The 21,834-nt window shown below is 33.1% G+C and overlaps 3 protein-coding genes across 4 annotated transcripts; 2 read left to right on the plus strand and 1 right to left on the minus strand.

Moving 5' to 3' along the window:
- The first annotated feature begins 685 nt into the window (after positions 1–685).
- LOC107434163 (small ribosomal subunit protein eS25) lies at positions 686–2,567 on the plus strand. Its single transcript, XM_016045588.4, has 4 exons — positions 686–842; positions 1,122–1,196; positions 1,873–2,007; positions 2,282–2,567. Exons 1-4 carry the CDS (start codon positions 840–842, stop codon positions 2,393–2,395), a joined length of 327 nt encoding a protein of 108 aa, XP_015901074.3. The 5' UTR covers positions 686–839; the 3' UTR covers positions 2,396–2,567.
- Positions 2,568–3,507: 940 nt separating this feature from the next.
- Positions 3,508–5,446, plus strand: LOC107434165 (replication protein A 14 kDa subunit B). Its single transcript, XM_016045592.4, has 3 exons — positions 3,508–3,789; positions 4,218–4,476; positions 5,066–5,446. Exons 2-3 carry the CDS (start codon positions 4,221–4,223, stop codon positions 5,128–5,130), a joined length of 321 nt encoding a protein of 106 aa, XP_015901078.3. The 5' UTR covers positions 3,508–3,789; positions 4,218–4,220; the 3' UTR covers positions 5,131–5,446.
- A 985-nt stretch (positions 5,447–6,431) lies between these two features.
- Positions 6,432–8,214, minus strand: LOC125418110 (ferredoxin, root R-B1). 2 transcript variants are annotated; one of them, XM_048471027.2, is made up of 2 exons: positions 8,058–8,214; positions 6,432–7,192 (listed from the first exon to the last, which is right to left on the minus strand). In XM_048471027.2, the coding sequence occupies exon 2, from the start codon at positions 7,151–7,153 to the stop codon at positions 6,704–6,706; it is 450 nt and encodes a 149-aa protein (XP_048326984.1). In that variant the 5' UTR covers positions 7,154–7,192; positions 8,058–8,214; the 3' UTR covers positions 6,432–6,703. The 2 variants fall into 2 exon arrangements, with proteins under 2 accessions (XP_048326984.1, XP_015901070.1); XM_016045584.4 differs by having other exon boundaries at positions 6,432–7,181; positions 8,058–8,207.
- Positions 8,215–21,834: the final 13,620 nt, after the last annotated feature.

The raw sequence follows: 21,834 nt of genomic DNA on the forward strand, positions 1-21,834 counted from the left end.
ACATCTAAAACTCATTAGTATTTATCAATTAACATGCTGTCCCTTTATTTGGTATTAAAAAAATGATAATTGAACTTATTTAGTGCCTATTGTACAACCTATTAGAATTGTTCATTCTGTTTTTGGTATTGTTATATTACATGTAAAATAGCAAGTTAGGGTCCAAGCAAGGCATTATCTTCGTGGGTCATTGGTGACACAAAACCATGTGATTATGAACATGCAATGTTTTTTTTTTTTTTTTTTTTTTTTAATAAATATCTTTTTTGCTTTAAACTTTAATTTTTCAAGGCTGCTTTTGCCTATCAATACCACTTTTGAATTTGAAAAGAAGCACACAAATCCTACTTTTAATTTTTTTTTCTCTCTCTAAAAAAAGTCTTGAATGCATTTGCAGCCATAGTAGATGAAACTGAAATGAATAAGAAATAAAAAGTAGAAAAAGTAAAAGTCCCTTTCAATAATTCAATATCTTTTTCTTATGACGATAATTAAAACGAAAAATGAGTGTAAATAGATATTGAAGAAAGAAATTTGTAAGGCACCAGCCCAAGTACTTAAATCCCCCAGCCCAGGCCCAGAAAGGAATATTCCCTTAGCTAAGCAATCAAGCATAGCCAGATATTCCGGGTTTTGGGCAATTCTCCAACCCGAACAGGAATAGCTATTGCCCAAACACTCTGTTTCCCCCTGCCCAAAACCCTAATTCTCTCATAATGAAACTGTATATACATATATGCATACGCAGGCTCTCAACCTTTATTCCATTTTGCTGCAAATTCGTAGATTACTTAGTCGGCCGCCAAAATCCTAGAATCTAACACCTCAGACATATTCTAATGGTAAATTTTCTAGCCTTTTACAAGATTATTCTTTCCGCCATCTGTTTGGCAACCGAGAAAAAATCGTGGGGAAGATTCAAAACAAGAAAATTCGGGGAATTAATTCACTTTTTTTAACGTTAATATGATTTAATCTTTGACCATTTTGTTTGATTTTTTTGGCTTGTACTTTGCTTGTTCCAACTGCATTCGAATTTTTTTTTTTTTTTGTTTTTTTTGGGTGGTGAATAACTGCATTCGAATCTTGATTTCTTGGATGTTTGTGATTTGCGAATATAGGCGCCGAAAAAGGAGAAGGCACCGCCTCCATCATCGAAGCCTGCCAAGTCTGGCGGAGGCAAGCAGAAGAAGAAGGTAAAGGATTAGGATTTAAATTTAAAAAATAAAAATAATAGTAATAATAATAATAATAATAATAATAATAAATTGATATTGTTGATATTATCATGAATTAATGGTTAGAAATTTGAAGTTCTTCATGTTTTAACAATGTTGTAAATTTTTCATTCCTTGTTATGTAGAGGTGTATAGGGTATAATTACGACTTGATTGGGTATAATTATGATTTGATTGGTTAAATATTTAGTGGTGATTTTTTGGTCAAGCTTACAATGTATTGCAATGACTTTTTAGGGGGTTTGGCTTATGAATTTTGTTTTATTGTTAATTCTGTTATTCAATCAATTCATTATGTGATTTTTTCCGGTTGTTTTGAGAGCTTGTTTTGCAGTCAGTTGGACAGAGAATCAAAGTTATAAACTTTCTTTTTTGCAATATATATTCGTTTGAGATTTTGTTTTGCAACATTGTTAGAACTATGAATGGTACATTTATCACTAGGTATATCAATTTTTTATGAATGCCTTTTTACAGTTTAACACAATTTACACCGAGCATTTTAAATTGGTGTGCATGGTTTTATATATTTCAGGTGTTTCGATGTATAATTACAGATTCTTTATTTTCACATTTCCTTAGGTTTTTGTGTATAATTACATATTGCTTAGACTGGTTATGGTTTGGTATGCAGAAATGGAGCAAGGGAAAGCAAAAGGAGAAAGTGAACAACATGGTTTTATTCGATCAGGCAACTTATGACAAGCTTCTATCTGAAGCTCCCAAATACAAACTTATCACTCCTTCAATCTTGTCTGATAGGTTGAGGGTATGTTATCTAAGTTTTCTTCTCTGATTGCGTAATTCGTATAATAAAAATATTCGATGCTGAGTAAATGAAGAAAAGGACAAGGAAAATGGCTTTTGAAATGATACTTTACGAGTGTTATGTCCAAGTATAAACTTTATTGCAATTATTTCTGGATTTAGTTGTGCATTAGTTAAGCTGTTTATTGGTCCTTCAAAACAGAACAACTTTTTTTAAAGTAACTAGCATGTTTCATTCTTGATTCTCATTTTCTTCTTGCTTATAAATCTTACAGATTAATGGATCACTGGCACGGAGAGCTATTAAGGATTTAATGGCAAGGGGTTCGATTAGGATGATCTCTGCTCATGCCAGTCAACAGATCTATACCAGGGCTACGAATACTTAATCGGTTGATGCTTCCTCCTCATTTGATCCGGTCTCTGTTCTTTGCAATTATTTATTTATTTTCTTTTGCTTAGTTGAATGTTAAAAGGTTTCTTTTTGGTTCTAATGGTTCACTTTGATCCCAAATTTTGAATGGAATTATCTATACAATTGAGTTTCAAGTTTCCTATGCATTTCCTCTCTTTCATTTCAAAGATTTTATATGAAATCTAAAGCACTTGGAAGAATTGTTTGACAATGTAGTCAAATTGTTTGGAGTAATGAATGGCGCTACTGCTGATCCACTGATTTGGTACAAAACCATTACGTGATTGATTTTTTGGTTGAATACAAGATTACATATGGCCAAATCCTGAGAGAGGTCTTGAAATATGCTTATGACAAGTTCTTAACTTTTTAGAAAAATATACGCTGTGATTTGCTACTCTTAATAAAATGTACTGGAAGTGATATAATATGAATATGACGATGGATTATTCTAATCTTATAGTTGAGGAATTTTTTTGGCTATAAAAAAATGGAAGCTTTAATCAAATAAAAAACGTATTTGGTTGAAACTTTCTACTTCAATTAAAAAGTGAATTTATGCGACTCTATCTAGTATCTACTTTGCTTTTAACACTGACAGGATAGAATCGTACCAGAAACCATACTTGCATCAATATTCCATCCGATAAAAATTTCAGCAGATAATCAAATTTATCATTATTTTAACTTATTTTTGTAGAATTAAAAGTAATTTTAATAACCCAAAAAAAAAAAAAAAAAGAAGGTAACTTGTACTTGGGGCCACTATTGTTTTTGTTTTATTAAATGTTGTATCTTCATAAAAACGTTTTAAAAATATAGGATATACCTAACAGTATATGCTATGCTATTTGGCTTTTAAGCTCCGAATAAATTCATTTTCAGAAACAATTAGTACCCAAAAAAAAAAAAAAAAAAGCCTCTTTTAAGTTCTCAGACTTTAAACTACAAAGTAATGTTTTTGTCTACGATAAAAAATAATAATAAAAAGAAGTTTTATCAACTTAAAATTATTTCCAATTTTTTAAAGTACTACCGATTCTAAATGTTTCCTTCTTCTCCCCCCCCCCCAAAAAAAAAAAACAAAAAAAAACCAAAAAAAAAAAAAAAAATTGGACTTTTGTGAGTGGACTTTTAAGAGAAAAACAAAACAAAAAAATAAACTTCGGTGGCTTTTAGCGCCAAACATCTATTCTGCGTTCCAAATTCCCGCCTTTGAAGAGAACTATAAACCCTCTTTTCCCTGTTTTCGTTGTTTGAAAAGATTTTGGTTGATTGGGTTAGGTATTTTTAGCAGATCCAGAACAAGATCAATTCACTTTCAATTCTAATCCGCCATTTTCATTGTGGAATCAACATTCTTCTTAGGTATGTACGAGACGCTCTTTTCTTTTATTTATTTCTCTTTTTATTTTCTCCCAGTTAAAACTTACAATTTGCAGTTAGGTTTGATCAGACTTTCTCCATCGTGCTGTGTCCTTGTTAGATAACATTTTTCCTTAGTTTTTGGTTTGTGGGTTTGGTTTAGATTTTGTTCAATGAGAAAATGACAAATCTTTTCGTTCTTTTTTCCTTTTGCATTGAGAAATTCTTAATATTTGTTTTTTGGCTTTGACCCATCTCATTATTTAAAAAAAAATAATTTTGGAAATCCGCTGATTTCAGGTTGAATATGGTAGAATAATGAAGTTTCTAGCAAATTGGGATATGATTGCAAAGCATAGATTTTTAAGTTTCAAGCCCTCTCTTTTGAACATTAATATCTTGCTAACTAGTTATAATTGTTACATTCCAAGACAATGGATACTTCAAGGCCTTCAGTTTTTGTCAATGGGCAGTTGTTGCAAACATATGTAGGAAAGAGGGTTAGGACAGTGATTCAGGTTATTCAGTTGGATGATGGAGTAGCAAGAGGAAACTCCACAGATGAAAAGCAGCTGATCATAAAAGGGTTACCCAGTGTTCCCCTCATGAATTTTGTAGAGGTGATTGGTGTTGCTGAGAGCAATGAGTGTATTCATGCTGACATTTGGACCAACTTTGGCAACACTTTTGGTATGATTTATTTGTAATTGAAAAAAGTAAATTTTTTTTATTTTTATTTTTATTTTTTATATATGTATATTTTTATTTTTATGCTATGTATGTTGAAAATGTGGGTTATTTTCTCGACTCTGTAACTGGGAAGCTGCTGAATATCTTGGAAGGTTCATGGTGGTGGTCCTCTAATTTTCAATAATCTTTTTGATAATCAAATTCCAAAACTATTAATAGTGAATAGAAAGTAATTTGAAAGATAAAAGTTTAGGCTTAGAACCGGTTAAATGAACTCAAATTTTCAGTATCCTTTTTCATCTCCTTCCATGTCTCGTTTCCGTTTTCATGACATGTTAATTGAACATGCATAAGAGTCTTGTCACATAACTTGTGGAAATAAAATAGTGGCGAAACGATGAAGGAGAAAAGGAATGGGACATTCATCATTAAAGATTTTTCCGAGCCAAATACTTGACTAAATTCACTTCAAACATAAATGTATTCTTGTTCATTTATTCCTTTATGCTAAGTTCAACAATAAACTTTGTTCTGTATATATCTCAATTCTGCTGTTTGCTTCTTCTTCCAAAACACTTCTGTCATGCAGATGCCCATTCGTTCAATCAGTTATGTCAGCTTGCAAATGGAGAATTCAAAGGTTTATTTGTTTAGGGAGCCATGAGAGACAAATTCTGCTAGTTGTGTTGCTGGGGCTGTTGGTGTATATTTTCCATGTGAATCTCGATTCTGTTTCTTTTAGGATGGCTGTGGACTTGGTTCTTTTTATTTTAGTGATTTAAATGGATTATGTTATTTACAGGACTTGAAAGAATTTCTAGAGTTTGTTCAATATCTATTTTTGTATATGTTATGGTATTTATGATGATAAGTGATCATTTTTTGAAGACGTAGAGGTCAATTAATGGGGACTTATTTTCTAGATTGTTTTTAGAAGAGCTTACGTTATGATATATATATTTGAAGTCAATTTTATTTTGCTAACATCTTAGGAGGCTCTAGCATATTTCAAAAAATTGAAGTTGGATAAAGTAGAGATTATTAGTTTCAAAAGATATACATGGTTTCTAGGCTCATTCTTAAGTATATTGAATAGAGAACTGATTTTTGGCCCGTTTTAATGCTTTGGCTTTGTTTTCCTCTATTATTATTATTTTTTAAATTTCCTTATTGCAAAGTCATACAGCACCATTGTCATAAATTTTTATGAGACTAGTAGTAATTCTTCATATATCAAAAATATCTGAGAATCTACAAAGAGGGAATTTAGTTGCTTTTTGACAAGAAAAATGCGAACAGCTGTAAAAATAGCAAGAAAATAAGAAATTACAGGGGAGAAAAACGGATTATTGAACCATCATCACGGTTTCGCTTTGTCAAATTCGTTGCCTTTTAGTCGAAGCTCGAAAACTACTATACCCTCAAATCCAAGATTTTTCTGAGTTGGAATTTGAGGTCTCTCAATTGTTTGGCCTTGAACACAAGTAACACATCTTCAACAAATGAGTTCGAAGGGAAATTATGAGCATTAAATTCTCTCTACTGCCAATGGGTGTGCTTCGAAGAGATATTTGTTTCCTTAGGAAATAAACAACTCTTTAGCGCTTCCTTTGATTTTAACTTGCTATTTTAATCTGTTTGCTTGCTGAGAAAGTATATTTTCTTCATTAAGAGTGTTATCTTACCAGTGTTAGCTTGTCTTCTAGTTCAAGGCACTACTAAAAATCAATCCATGCCTAGTATAATGAGGTAAACTATAATCTCATTCAATAACAAAGTAAATCAAAGAGCAGATGGCTAATAATCATGAATCGAGTAGGACACCATTCAACTTCCTCAAGTTTGACTCCATTCAATTGTTTTTGCCAATCTGATGCAGCATTTGTAGATCTCAATCTTGCTTAAGGCATCTTGCTCCTTGATTGAACACATACTATTTTACAAAATAGTGTCTATTTGATATAAAATAAGATTCATATAGGCTCTTTAGCATATTTTTCATTCATTTTAAAGGTCACCAATTTGTTCAATTTTGAACATCAAACAGGATCCTACCTTTTAATGCTACAGATTGTTTCAAACCCAAATCAGAAATATGTAGAAAACAGAACGATCTCTATAGCTAACTTAACACAACCAGAAAAACCATCTGCTTACAGGTTGTTTCTATGAAAACACAACCAAGTTTATTCATTCAACAAGGTAGGGTTCATGCTAACCATAGTAATCAGTAAAGATCACTTTCCTTGTGGGTGTGGATCACACAATCTGAGGTAGGATATGCGACACAGGTCAGCACATACCCCTGCTCGATTTGCTTGTCATCAAGGAATGATCCATCTGACTGATCAACGGATCCCGAAGCCAACTTCCCAGCACAAGTAGAACAGGCACCAGCTCTGCATGAGTATGGCGGCTCCGCTCCAGCAGTTTCAGCCGATTCAAGAATATAAGCATCATCAGGGGCATCAAACTCAAACTCTTCGCCTTTTTCTCCTATCAGTTTCACTTTGTACACCGCCATTGCAGACACTCTGAAAGAGGAAGACTTCAATCCAAATGCTTTAGATGTTCTCTTTACTGAACTGAAGGAACTTGTATTCTTAACAAAGGCAGAGGATTGTCTCGATGGTGGAGTTTTAAATGAACAAACTGTTGGAAGTGTTACGGTCGACATATTGACAGTGCTCAAATTATTTTTACACCTGGAATCAAACTAGAACAGAGTTCCTCTTGTAAACAAGCAGATAAGTGATCCAAAGCAACATAGTCTCCAATTCATCTAGGATAAATTTTGAAACACTAATAGAAAGGTTCTGGAGTGAAACCATTCTTTAACGGCATACAAACAGATCTGAAAATTATCCACACTATTGTTTAAAACCTTACAGCTAAATAGTCTATAAGAATAATCATTTTTCGTAGTCATGCAAAGCAAAGTTAACAGAATGGCCATGGCAGACAATTCAGCTATCATTCATAATCACTCTTACTCATTAAAAAAATCCGGGCCAGCAAGTTTGGTATCAGCTTTGACAAAAGATTTAAGCAAAGATGTCATAAACAGCTATTATATCGAAACGCGAAAACATTTTGTACCATTAAAATTACCAAAATTAATGAAACTGCAATTTAATTAACAAAAGGCAGCTACTTAATCCGAAGATACTAAAACTCAATAATAATATAGTGGAAATCTTCATTGTTTACTACCAGTACTAAATGGTAATTCAGAGGAAAATTCAAATATGTCATACAATTAGCGGAGCATATGATTCAACCAACATATCAAAGTCATATTAAAAATTTAAACCATTTACATTGGTGGTAGCAAATATAACACAAACTTTTCTTCATTCAGATTTTCCACTGAAACCAGTTTCCATTTGTTTAATCAGAAAAAACCCAGATCAAGTTATATGAAATGAATCACAAAAACGATCACAAACAAAAGAAATTCACAGCCAAGTATGAAACATTCGTATGACAAATAGTACAAAACATAGAAAAGGAAAGAAATAAAAATAAAAATAAAAATGATTAAAAAAAAAAAAAGAAAAAAGAAAAGAGAGGGGTCTTACGGGAGCAATTGGGAGCGGAAAGTCCGAGAAAAATAGGAGAGTACGGGGGACGGAATGCCTCGCAACCAGCCCTAAGAAAAAGCGAGAACCGTGGCCGTGTTTAGTGAGAAAACGTGCACGTGTTTGGGGCGTGAGAAAGTGGGGGTGGCATTTTAGAAAATATTAGAAAATGACCTCTCCAATCAACCCCAATTGCTATGATGTTGACAGAATGATGTTTTGTATCTTTCGGCTTTGGTCCACAAGATGTTTTTCTGTTATTACCAAAAACTTTTGGCTGTATTATGAATTTTGGAAAAATACTTGAGAAAATATGATTTTAAATTGTAAATATTAAATGTCAATATATTGGTATTACCTGTATAAATTATTACATAATATATTGTACTAGTATTTCAATTCTGTTATTTTTAATTGGGTAATGCTCAAAACAACCCGTTATTTTCATTGCGTTTTGTTTAAACAGAATTTGTTTTGTTATTCATATGTTAATCGATCCAGAATTATTTTAAATTTAAAATAAGGTCTATAAATCAGGATTGATGTGTATTGTATAAATTTTAATTTTGTCGAAATTGCCAGACCTTTATTTAAAATTTTGCTATACGAAGTTTAATTAAATAAGGGGTAAATTTCTCGAATTTTTCCACCAGTGTCCATTGTTACATCTTTGGGGGATGAACCGAAACAAAATTGAAACTTGTAAGGTAAAAAACTATAAATTATATAAACAGAGAGGTGGATTTACAAAATTTACATATTTTAGGTATATAGAGGACCTATAAAATACAATTAAAAAAAAAATAAAAAAGAGGATCCGTGATACCACAAACAAGTAATTTTGATTAATGAATTTCAATTATATTATATTTGAAAAAAAGCAATTATTGTAGGTGTTGAATTCCTAATTAAGTAATTCAAAAATAATTCTTATGGTGCCATATTGATGCAAGATGGAAACAACCTCTGAAAACTTATCAGAGAAAAGGAAAAACAGATTCTAAGGCCCAAACATTAATTTGGCATGATCTAGGACAAGATGGGCTTATTTGGGATCTTCAAGGATTTTAGTAGATTAATTTAGTTTCCTATTTTTAATTAGAGCATTTTATTATTTAATTAGGTTTCCTATTGTTTTCAGTTTCTTAATGTTATTAGTTTCCTTATTTAACTAGGTTTCCTATTATTTTAGTTTCCTAATATTATTAGATGATTTTAATATAAATAGAGTTCTTTGTAATTCTGGAGGCAGTTAATCAATATTACAAGAATTTTATGAGATTATTTTCTCTTAAAAGAATTTTATGAGATTATTTTCTCTGGTTTTGTGTGATGCAAAACAAACTTAGGTGTGATGCCTAGGGTTTTGGGAGTGATTCCTAAAATCAATCTAGTGTGATACTAGAACCCTATCTATTTCTTTTCTGTTTTTTTTTCTTTCCCTATCTGTCCTACATCACATATACCGTAGAAGTATGTGAATAGTGGAAATTGTTCAAAGATAATTCAAGGATTCAAAGGTTTTAATCACATACATTGAAACAAACAAATTCATTAATCGATTTTCATAATTATACCTTATAATTTTACAAATATATATATATATATACATGCACTCCTAAAATAACTTTCTGAATATTTTCTGCCATTTTTTTTTTATTTTGGGTAAAATCAAGAAAGTCGATGTCAACAAGAAAGAAATCTTCTCTATTCAATAGCTGTACCAAAAAATCATCTCTATTCAATGAGAAACGAAACGAAACAAGATCACTATATGATAATCAAAACATGAAAAATAAATTAACAACAAATTATTAGCAAAAGAAGTAACTTATATACATTAATTTGTTACCCAAGCTTCCAATTTACTACTTTCTCCAGACAGGTAATGAAGAAATCTAAGATTCTGTATTTTCCCTTTTCTGCTTACTTTCTTTTCTTACTTATTAATCTTTTAGTGGCCAGAAAAACCAACCAAAAGAAAGAAAAAAAAAAAAAAACAGTAAGCAGAAAAAGAAAAAGACAGAATCTTGCTCTTAATTAATCCAATCGCTAATCTTTTGGGTGCCTTCGTGCAGTCTCACAGAAAAGGGCACGCACATATGTATATATATATATATATATATATATATATGTTTACGTACACATATATAATTCTTGCAATACAAATCAATTTCAATGATAATTCTTGCAACTAAATACTTCCAAAAATGGTTCTCTAGTGGATTTATAATAATATTCAATTTCATGAAAATATATTATATATTAATCGGACTCTTATATATATTATTTTTTTTCAAAAAATATTCAATTTCAAAAAAAAAATTTTTTTTTTTTGAAATACCAAATTATATACAGAAAACAAAACTATAAAACGCACCAAACTAGACTACCATTCAGGAATTGACTTTCCTAATTTGTTGGTAGAATATAAAACTTGTAACTTTAAATTGTATAAAACTAAACTAAAAAGGATAATTAGACTTCTTATCACTATAAACTATGCATTAGTCATAAGTTTCTTTAGAAGTCATGTTAAAAAAAAATATTATATATATATATATATATATATAAAAGAATAATTGAATAAAATTTAAAAAAAAATAAAAATTAAATTAAATAAGATTGACTTACTTGAATAAAAAATAAAATTGTAATAGATGATAATAAATAGATGATAATAAATAAATAAATAAATCAAAAGTTTAGACGTATGTACTTTAGCTCTTTCTGCTGCCAACCACAAATAAGAATGAACCCCCACCGTAGGAGCGTATTTGGTAACTACATCATTAATGATTGCATTTTTTAATAATTTTACCTCGTCACAGACTTTTTTATTAATAATTTAACCTCGTTAGACTTATTTCTTAGTTTTTAGTAATAATGTTTTCTAATCAGATTTCGCTAGGTATAGCTATATAGCCTGATGTAGCATTATTTCAATTGGATTATAAGAATTATTAATGAACATATACATAACAAGTAATTAAAATTATTTTGTACAATTCTAATTTTAACCAAACTCAGTTTTTGCTTGTTCTTTTATTATCTAGAATTTGTCTTTAACTAGGAATATTATTGGATAAAGTTTAGAAAGTTTATTTTATTACAAATTCTCTTCCAATATTACTCCTAACAGAACTTTGAATGACCATGTAGTATTATTTCAATTGGATTCTAATTACATACAGATATATCAACACACACAAACACATATAAGTATAATTTAAGCAGCTCCATAAGAACACCATGATTGTAGGGGCGATGAATTGGAAGAGTCATTCTTAATTACATGGAACGATGCCACTCCATGAAGTATATTGAGTAGGGGATTGTTTCTTTCTTTATTTATTTTATGTTAAAGCAAATAAAATAAATTTTTAGTTAGATTTTATTTTTATTTTTTTAAATCTTTAAATCATATCAAATTGATTGTATATATAATCTGATTTTTTTTTGAATTTAATTACAAATTAATAAATTGTTCTAACTCCAACATAATACGTCCCTTCACACAGTATACTGCAAGTTCATTCATTGTGCACGCAAGAGACATCTTTCTTTGTAAGTGAGAATGAAATATAGTATTTATCTTCAAGGTTGATCTGAAACTGATCAAGAACATGTATATTTTACATGGTAAAGCAATTATAGTGGCGTAACTTGATTAAAGAAACCTTTTTCCTAGCTATCGTTTGACTTCCTTGCTGCGGATATAATCAAACTGGATAAAGTTGGTTTTGGTAGTTTCTCATAAGTTTCTTATACACTACAAAGGCTTTCTTTCTTTTCTTTTTTTCTTTTTATTTTTTTTTTATTTTTTTTATTTTTAAAGACTAAAGTGGTTTTAGCATTAATATTAATTGTCAGGACCCGTCCAGAATTCTTCCCCGGAACCCTAGACAAGCCCTGATCCCAGGGAAATACCACCGAACCTTCCAACGGAAAATCCGACAAGCCCTGATCCCAGGGAAATACCACCGAACATTCCAACGGAAAATCCGGCAACACCTCCCCTAAGGGTAGGACTAACCAAAAATTACCTGCACTGAATGTCAGGACCCGTCCAGAATTCCTTCCCCGGAACCCTAGACAGCCCTGATCCAAGGGAAACCCTACCGAACCCTCCAACGGAAAATCCGGCAGAGCCTCCCCTAAGGGATTTACTTACCACAAACTACCTGCACTGAAAACACACTTCTAACAACATCCCCTTATTCCTCCCACAAACTACAAACTGATTCCACAAATTTCAGCACTTCTCAAAAGCAACAACAGTCCAGTGCATAAATAAAACAGAAATATCCCAATAGTATACAGAGCTTTAAGAAGTGCTAAACAACAGAAATACAACAAGGCTGAAAGAAATAATACAAAGAAACTTCTCGAAGCACAACAGCAGCGGAAAACTTGGTTCGCTCCGGAAGAACGTCTACCACCACTTGCACCTAAGGGAACGGAATTTAAGAGTGTGAGATGCTAATAATCTCCGTGAGTAACCTGAACTACTTAACACCTTTTATGATAATAAAAAAATAATAGTAATAGCAATTAAGGAATAGAACAAATACCAGCAATTAATAAATAAATAATAATTACTGTTGGAAAATAATAATTTCCCTCAAAACTCTCACCAATCACTCCGTTTGAAATGTTCCCTTTTTAAAACCTTTTCGCAAAACCCAATGTACATACCTCCCAAAAACCAAGGGATTAAACCAGTTGATACACAATAAATAAATAGAAAACATACCCCAAATATATAATAAAAATATAATAAATTATAGTAAATAAATTTTTGAACACCTTTGGGGTTTAAACCATTATTTGCAATTTACACCGACAATTACACCTGACGCACCACACCATATACCGGTGATGTCCTCCGATACCCAGCGTCCTGAGCACCGACTGGCGGGAGGTTAAAGAGAGAAACCTGCAGCGGTCACTTCGGCGTCCCGACAGTACCGACTGCTAAAAACCATCACCCGGCCAAGGAGAGGGGCGGCTGTGGCCAATAACAACTTGCCTGCCCACGGTCCAATGGCAACTCACGGGTGAAGTAAAAACCGCACGCTAAACCATATTATAACCTCGTGCTAAACCACGTGTCCATACACCATACACCAGAACACCAATACTGTATGAGTGCGTCTAAAAATAACCATTAAGTAACCAACCGTACCGTTTTTTCCAAAAACCACCGTGGGAAGTATACCAAAATTTCACAAAACACCATCCCACATATTTTATCCAATAACCCGGTACGAAATATTGATAATCAACAAACCACAATTTTCCTCGAAATACGAAATGCAACCATAAAAATACCACGGACATAATTTATAAAATTCAAACCAAATATTTTCATAAAATATTTAACCCAATTATGCCCGAGAAATCACATTTGAAACCACGTAAAATTAATACCGAAACATACCTTGCTCATGCATAACAAATAAATTAAATTAAACCGCATTAAAACCATAATTAAACCACACCACATGAGCATAATTTAAATACTAAATTAAATACCAATTAAATTTAATTAATTGCCCAAAATAATTTTTGAAGGTGGGTCACTTACCTGGAGCACGCAAATCAACTAAGATCCTCTTCGGGATCAACTCCGCCACTCGTGCGTGCACCTAAACAACCACAGTGCACAAACCAAAAATATTAATATTTTATTCGAGTAATTCCCAAATGGATACCCGGGGAGCGAACACCAAGCGACATCTAAGGGTTACGCGTTATATACCGAATCAAAGCTCGCGTGATGAGGATCACGGATTCGGTCTTACTTTCCGGTGATCGGACCCGACGGGGTCGGAATCTCGCCGGAAAGCTTTTCGAGTTTCGGCTCTGCAATTCTCCCAAACCGTCACGAATTGGCGGAAACGGAAGTCGGATTCGGGCTCAGGAGATCGAACACTGCGGACTGGAGCTGGCCGGAAAACTGGGCACTCGTCGGAACAGTAATTTCCGGCAAGCCGCCACGGTCACCGGCAACCATCGCCGGCGGCGGCGCGTGCGGTGGCCGTTGGTGGTGAAATTTTGCAGACTTGTAGATCTTGAGGAGAGCAACCCAACGGGACCGACGGTGAGCAAAACGGAGGCCGGACGGCGGAGAAATCACCGTTTGAAGATTTTCGGCCCCTCGCCGGAAAACGCTCCGATCCCGGCGCGTCGGTGGTCCGATGGCCGTGATTTTTGGTGGGTCGGCCGGACTTGAGGAGAGGATGAAGGCTAGCTGGCGTGTGTACTGTAGATAGGCTGGAACAGGGTCGATTAGCGGTGGCCGGCGGTGGAGGGGAAAACTCGCCTCCAAACTTCGGAGGTCCGATCCGGGCGCGTCCGGCGGCCGTTCGCCGTGAAACTTGGAGGTTTTGCCGGAAATGAGGAGAGGAAGCTTTCTGGCCGGCGCGTGCACTGTAGATCGGCCGGAACAGTGCAATATTCCGGTGGCCGGCGGGTCCTCTCTCTCTCTTTCTCTCTCCTCTCTCTCTTTCTCTCTCTTCCCCGAGACTTTTAACAAATAAAAACCCTTGTGTGACACTGTTCATGCCACGTGGACCAATAAGAAGCTGACACGTGGCATTTCACTGTTCACAGACCCAAAAACATTAAAATAATACGGTATCCGGTAAACTTCAAACGTCCATAACTTTTTAACCGGATGTTCGTTTTAAGCGTGTCGCTAGTCTGTGAACTCGTATCGACGAGCATTTCACAACCATGCACGAGTCGAAGCTCAATTCCCCATAAACAAAAAGTCAACTTCGGCACCCCTTGGACAGTTTGGACCGCAACTTCTTTCGTCCATAACTTTCAAATCGTAGCTCCGTTTTCAACGTGCTACCAGTCTACGAACTCGTGGCATCGTGCACTTCGCCACGGTACCCTGGTCAACTCGAAATTTCCACCGAGTCAACTTTTGACCCCTTCGGTCAACGGTCAACCTCGGTCAACGTGCACGGATTCCGGTGCGATTTGGGACGGGGTGTTACACTGAAAACACACTTCTATATTCACCCCCTTATTCCTCCCGCAAACTACAAGTTGTTTCCACAATTTACGGCACTTCACAACAATAACAGCAGCCTAGTGCATAAATAAAAACTACAAGTCCAATACAGTATACAGAGCATTATACAGATAAATGTGGAATTTATACAATGACAGATAAGAAGCAATACAAGATAGAGAGGAAAAAGGGAAGAAATACTTCTTGAACTTTCGGCAACGAACTGAGACGTTGGGCTTGTCCCGGACAATTAACATCTCCAACCTGGACCTAGGGGAACGGAATTTAAAAACGTGAGATGCTAATCATCTCAGTGAGTGACCCTATCTACTGAACACCTTTAATATTTACAATATACCAAATAAAAGGGATTTAATTAATCAATACCGAACAATTAAATAAATAAATAAATAAACAATTGAAGTAATATTTTCTCTCAAAATCCTCACTATTCACTCCATTGGAAAAGTTCCCCTTTTAAAACATTTTCACAAAACCCGATATTCGTACTTCCCGAAAACCAAGGGATCAAACTATTTGATAAACAATAAATAAATAAATACCCCAATATATAATTAAAATGTAATAAATTATAATAAATAATTTTTGAACACCTTTGGGGTTTGAAACTTTATCTGAAAATTACACTTGACGCACCACACCATATACCAGGGATGCCCTCCGATACCCAGCGTCCCGAGCACCGACTGGCGGGGAGATTAAAGAGAGAAACTTGCAAACGGCACTTCGGCGTCCCGACAGTACCGCTGCTGAAACCGTCATCCCGGCCAAGGGAGGGGCGGCTGTGGTCAATATCAAACTTGCCTGCCCATGGTCCAATGGTAACCACGGGAGATATAATACTTGCGCGCTAAACCACATAATACTTGCGCGCTAAACCACGTGTACATACACCAGAACACCAATACTGTATGAGTGCGTCTAAAATAATTATTAAATCAACGGTACCGTTCTTTCCAAAATTTACCGTGGGAAATATACCAAATTTCACAAAATACCATCCCACATATTTCCATTTCACAATCCGGTACGAAAATATCGATAACCAATAAAATCATAATTTTTCTCATAATACGAGGTTCAACAATTGAAATACCACGGGCATAATTTATAAAATTAAACCACCAATTTAACAAATATTTTCATAAAATATTTAACCCAATTATGCCCGAAAGATAATACTTAAAATCACGTACGATTATTACTGAAATATACTTTGCTCATGCATAATAATTCAAATTAAATCACAATAAAATAATAATTAAATCGTACCACATGAGCATAATTCAAATACCAATTAAACAAGGTGGGTCACTCATCTGGAGCACGCAATTAAACCATGATCCACCATGGGATCAATTCTACGACTCACCGATGCTCCTAGAACACAATTCACACACAGTCAAATAAATTAATATTTTATTCGGATAAATAATATCCGGTACCCGGGAGGTCAAACACAAACGTTAACCAAAATGGTCGAATAATATACCGAATCGAAACTTGAGCGACGAGGATTACAATTCCGGTCTCCATCGACCCCAATTCCGCCGGAGGTGGCCGGAATTTGGTCGGAAAGCTTCGGTCGGTTTTGATTCCTTCGCATCTCACAAACCACTTTGAATTTTGGAAATTGGAGGCCATATTTGGACTCAGAGGACCCAAAATAGGGGGAGAGGGGTGGTAATTCGGACTGGACTGGCCGGAAACGGCGAGAATCGCCGGAAAAATTTCAACCTGCCGCCGCGACTTCACCGGCCCGATCTGGGCGCGTCGCCGGCCGGCCGGCAGCCAAATTTGGCTGGTGAGCTCGCCGGCGTGTGGGCTTGGATGGTGGCCAGCGCGTGTGGGCAATGGGTGGTCGGAAAAGATAAACATGAGAGAGAGAGAGAGACGGCCGGTGGGAGAAAATGAAGGAGAAGGAAGAAGGAGGAAGAAGAAGAGAGACGCCCCGTGGCCTTTTTCCCACGTGGGGAGAAGAAAAGAAAAAGAAAAAGAAAAAGAAAAAAAGAAATAAAAAGAAACGATTTAAAATTAATTAAATAATATTAAAAATAATATTATTACATAAAACAACAATAATAAAATAATTTGATATTAAACATGGTTGACATGTGGCGTCTCACCATGGTGACACATGGTCACATTTATTAAGTCACACGTGGCACATCGTTACGCGTTTAAAAATAATATTAAAATAATACGGTGTTTGAAAAACTCTACAGGTCCATAACTTTCAAACCACATGTCCAAATCGGACGTGCCGCTAGTCTACAGACTCATACCGACTAGTACTTCGCAACCATGCATGAGTCAAAACTCAACTTTGCATGAATAAAAAGTCAACTCCGGCACCCCTTGGACAGTTTGGACCTCAAATTGTTTTGCTCATAACTTTCAAACCGTAGCTCCGTTTTCAACGTGCTACTAGTCTACGAACTCGTGCCAACGTGTACTTTGTAAAGATACCTCAGTCAACCTAGAATTCCATCCGGGTCAAAAAGTCAATTTTTGACCCTTTCGGTCAACGGTCAAAGTCAACAGTCAACCTCGGTTAACGTACAAAAATTCCGACATGGTTCAGGACAGGGTATTACATTAATATCAATTGTAAGTCATCATATTTTTAATGCATTATGGATATTGTATAACTAGCATTAGACTATATAATCCATAATATATTTTATATGTAATTAGTTTTTTTGGTTTTTGTTTATTATTATTATTAATTTTTTTTTTGATCAGAAAGTACTCCTATCCCCAATGGCTTATGCTTTTACAATTTTCGTTTGTTTGTTTATTTATCTTTGAGATTTTTTTTAGTTATGATATTAGATGAATCCAATCTTCTCTCCTTTTCCTATTGCACACTCATGATATGATGGCAGCTCATTAAAAATATTAAAAAAATAAATGAAATAAATTCTAAGTAAAAAAAATACTGGCATATTTGATAATGCCAACAGATATAAGAAATGAAATAGCTATTTTATAGAATTGGTTATCGTTATATATTTGATATATTTAAATTTCAGTAATATCTATTTTAATAGGAATATTAATTTTTTTCATTTTAAAAAATAGCTATTATTTTCAAAATATAAAAAATTGTTATTCTTTCATTTAAAAGATAAATATTCTTATTACGTTTAACATCCATATTGATTATTCTAAATTAAATATACATATTTAATTAATTTTTACCAAATTTGTTATTTTTGAAAAGAAGAAGTCTTTATAAAGATAAAAATCATTGTGAAGGAACCTAATTCAAGATGATAATCAAATAGTACAAGAATTTATTCCTTTTTAATTTTTTTAATTTTTATGAATAATTATTCATATTTTTTAACCTGACCTAACTATTTTTCAAAATGAGAGATGATTCTAGCATTAATAGGATAAGAATGGAGATAAGAAAAAGAGCACAGGAATTTCAAAATTATTGTGATAATTTTCTGGGTGCTTTTTCTACATAGACAAAAAGAGCTTGTATTGTTGTCCATGGCCGTTCCTTGAGGAGTTTTAAGATTAAAATTAAATTATCATCTTTATCATCTTTAAATAAATAAATATTTCCAGGCTTAATCCATTAATTAATTAAAATCCTGACACATTTGCTTCCAATAGATGGTTGACAGATATCCAAATCTATGAGATGCATGCATATTGCTAAGGAAAAGGGTACGTAATTTTGTACCATTTACAAATTATAGTAGAGTAAATATGATTAAAAAATAATTAATTGCTGTATTTTGAATTATTAAATCTTTAGGCTACTTATTATTATATCTGGATCATTATTCAAAAAATATATATATATGTCCCATAAAAATTTTAGGTTAATTAATTTAAAAATACAACTTTATTCGTACATAAATTGTAAATAAACATTTAACCACAACAATATTACCCATTTGTAACATTTGAAAGTGGGTTGATTTTCGTTTAGTGATTATTAGGGACGGCTGGATCGGCACCTATGGAATTTAGAGCAAGCGCTCATGGAAACATTAAGCCGAATGATTTTTCGTTCTTTTGCATGGATCCAACACACCGGGCTCAATGAAACGAGCTCCTTCCACCTTGCTAGAAAATATAAAAACTAGATATAAGTGTTTTGATTGATAAAAGTGTTTTAGTTTTGTCTTCTTTTTAAAAATATATAGAAACCATAATGAAGATAAAAAGTAAAAAGGAATAATGTAGCATGTTACTTAAATTATTCTCTATCAGATTTTGTTAAATAATTAAAAAAGATATGACATTTCATAGCTAAAGCATTGAATTTGAGGTATAAGATTGGTGTTTCATTGATATGACAGGCCGGGCCCAGTGGCTTTAACCTAAAGATGGTTGACCAATCTGCCCACTAGATTGCCCTTACAGGCCTAAACTTGCTGTGCTCTTTTCTGTCTAGGCCTCTTCAACAAGCCCGTTGAGCCCAAATTTGAAAAAAAAAAAAAAACCTAAAAAGAGGAGAAAAAATAGCAGAGCCCAAACCTAGACCTCCACTTGGAAAAAAAAGGGGAAAAAAAAATAATTTTTGCTATGACCGTCAGTTTAATAAATATAAAATAAATATCAATTTTTTAAATTAAAATTGTTATTTTTATTTTTATTATTTCTAAAATTGGTATCTCAAAATTGATTTGATATATCATATATAGGACCTTTTTGTAAAATATTTTTGGAATTAAATTAAGGGAAAACTCAGTAATGATTAATTTACCAAAGTTCAAATAATCATTCATTTATATAGCTCGTTTTACATTTGATTAGGAATAAATGATAAATGGTGATAATAAAACAGTAGCCATTATTATTCTAAGCATGAAATGATTTTGTATTTTTTATATAATATTATAATTCTTTCCAAAAACATTGTCCATAACCAACATTATTTACAGCAAAATTATTTTTAAGGATACATTAGGCTCCACAAATCCAAACAAATTACATGATTCTTTATAAAGAAACTAAATATGCTAATAAACTCGTATTGAGGAAATTTATTTATTAATAAAATGATTTACTAAAAAATATTATTTGTTATTATTGATGAATAAGATTACAAATAAGATATATGACAATTTAAAATGATCATTAAAAAAATTAATTTTAGTATTTTAATATAAAAATAATAGAATTATATGTTCTCAATTAAAATTTTCTAATAACCATCGTTAACAAATAATAAAATTTTGACTTATGATTTTAAAATTCAATATATCGTATGTAATTAATGAAATGTCATACTATAATTGATTGGGCCAATGACTGATCTGGTTGACCTATCATACCAAACAATCTCCACTGTTGAGCTAGTTTATTTTCAATCCGATTGGAGTTTTAGGCACTTGGTAATCGTCTTAAACATATTGAAATTTTTTTCCCTACACATTAATCTTGCCAATAACTATTATAAAATTTTCACTATATATAAGTATATAACTGGGCACTTGGATCATCTCAAAATAATGTTTACAATGATTTGTACACTTGATGAGGCATGATTTGTTAATAGACATTTATAATGTACACAGCAAATAAACGTGAACTACCATAAAAGATAAGGATAAACATGGACCACTCGCCACAAATGAAGTCATTTCATAAAAAACGAATAAACACCAATCCTTCATATTCTCCATCATTAATTGATTATATTTGTCTGTTTCTCCATTTACGAAGACTCTAGCTATTTGGCACGTGAAAAACTTGCATGACCAATAGTATCAGGACCCTCATTAATTTATTATGTTGTTTCTTTCTGTACCTATTTGGCACGTGAAAAACTTTCTTTGTTTTGGTAAATTGGCACGTGAAAAACTTGCATGACCATTCGTATCAGAACCATCATTAATTGATTATCTAGCTATTTGGCACGTGAAAAACTTGCATGATACAGTGGTATCGGGACAACTGGTACCACTTTTTGTGACATCTATTACAAATTTGCCAAATTATCCTCTCTATTAAATTTTTTTTTTTTAAAGAAAGTAAGTTGTTTTTGGTCCTTATGCCTCTCTTTCTTCAATGTTTTTTTTTTTTTTGGCGGCAGCTTTCTCTTTCTTCTATTTTTTTTTTTTTCTTTCTTGGTTTATAGGCTTCTCTACCCAATTTCTCTTTCTTCTATGTCTTTTTTCCAGCAGCTTTCTCTTTCTTCTATGTGTGTGGGAGTGTGGTTTTTTTTTTTTAATTAATTAATTAATTTATTTATAGGCTTCTATTTATGATCATTATCTCGAAAATAAAATTTACCTCTTCTTACAAAGCTATCTCACGTTAACTTAACAAAGTAAGTAGATTTAATGACTACATAATTTTTTGAGAACAATAAAAACAAATCAATTCAACTGATTTTTGTTCAAATTAAAATGGTTGAGACTTCAAAAACATGAACAGGAAACTCCTCACTCTTGTCGATCCATGGGTCTTCCTTGGATCAGTGGTGCACAGAACTCGCCAAATCACCAATACAAAAGCACGAAGGATATTCAACATTGACTTTAGTTTTTAGGATTATATATTTGGACAGCAAGTAAAGCTTTGGAATTGGTGAAGAAAATCAACATTGACTTTAGTTTTTAGAATTATATATTTGGACAGCAAGTAAAGCTTTGGAATTGGTGAAGAAAATATCTAAGCTTTGCACCGACTTTGAAGAGAAATCCAGAAGGTTTGAGTGAGTTTAGCAAACGACATCGACACATGTTCTATGTT

The sequence above is a fragment of the Ziziphus jujuba genome, chromosome 8 (genome assembly GCF_031755915.1).
Source record: "Ziziphus jujuba cultivar Dongzao chromosome 8, ASM3175591v1".
NCBI classification, from domain to species: Eukaryota; Viridiplantae; Streptophyta; class Magnoliopsida; order Rosales; family Rhamnaceae; genus Ziziphus; species Ziziphus jujuba.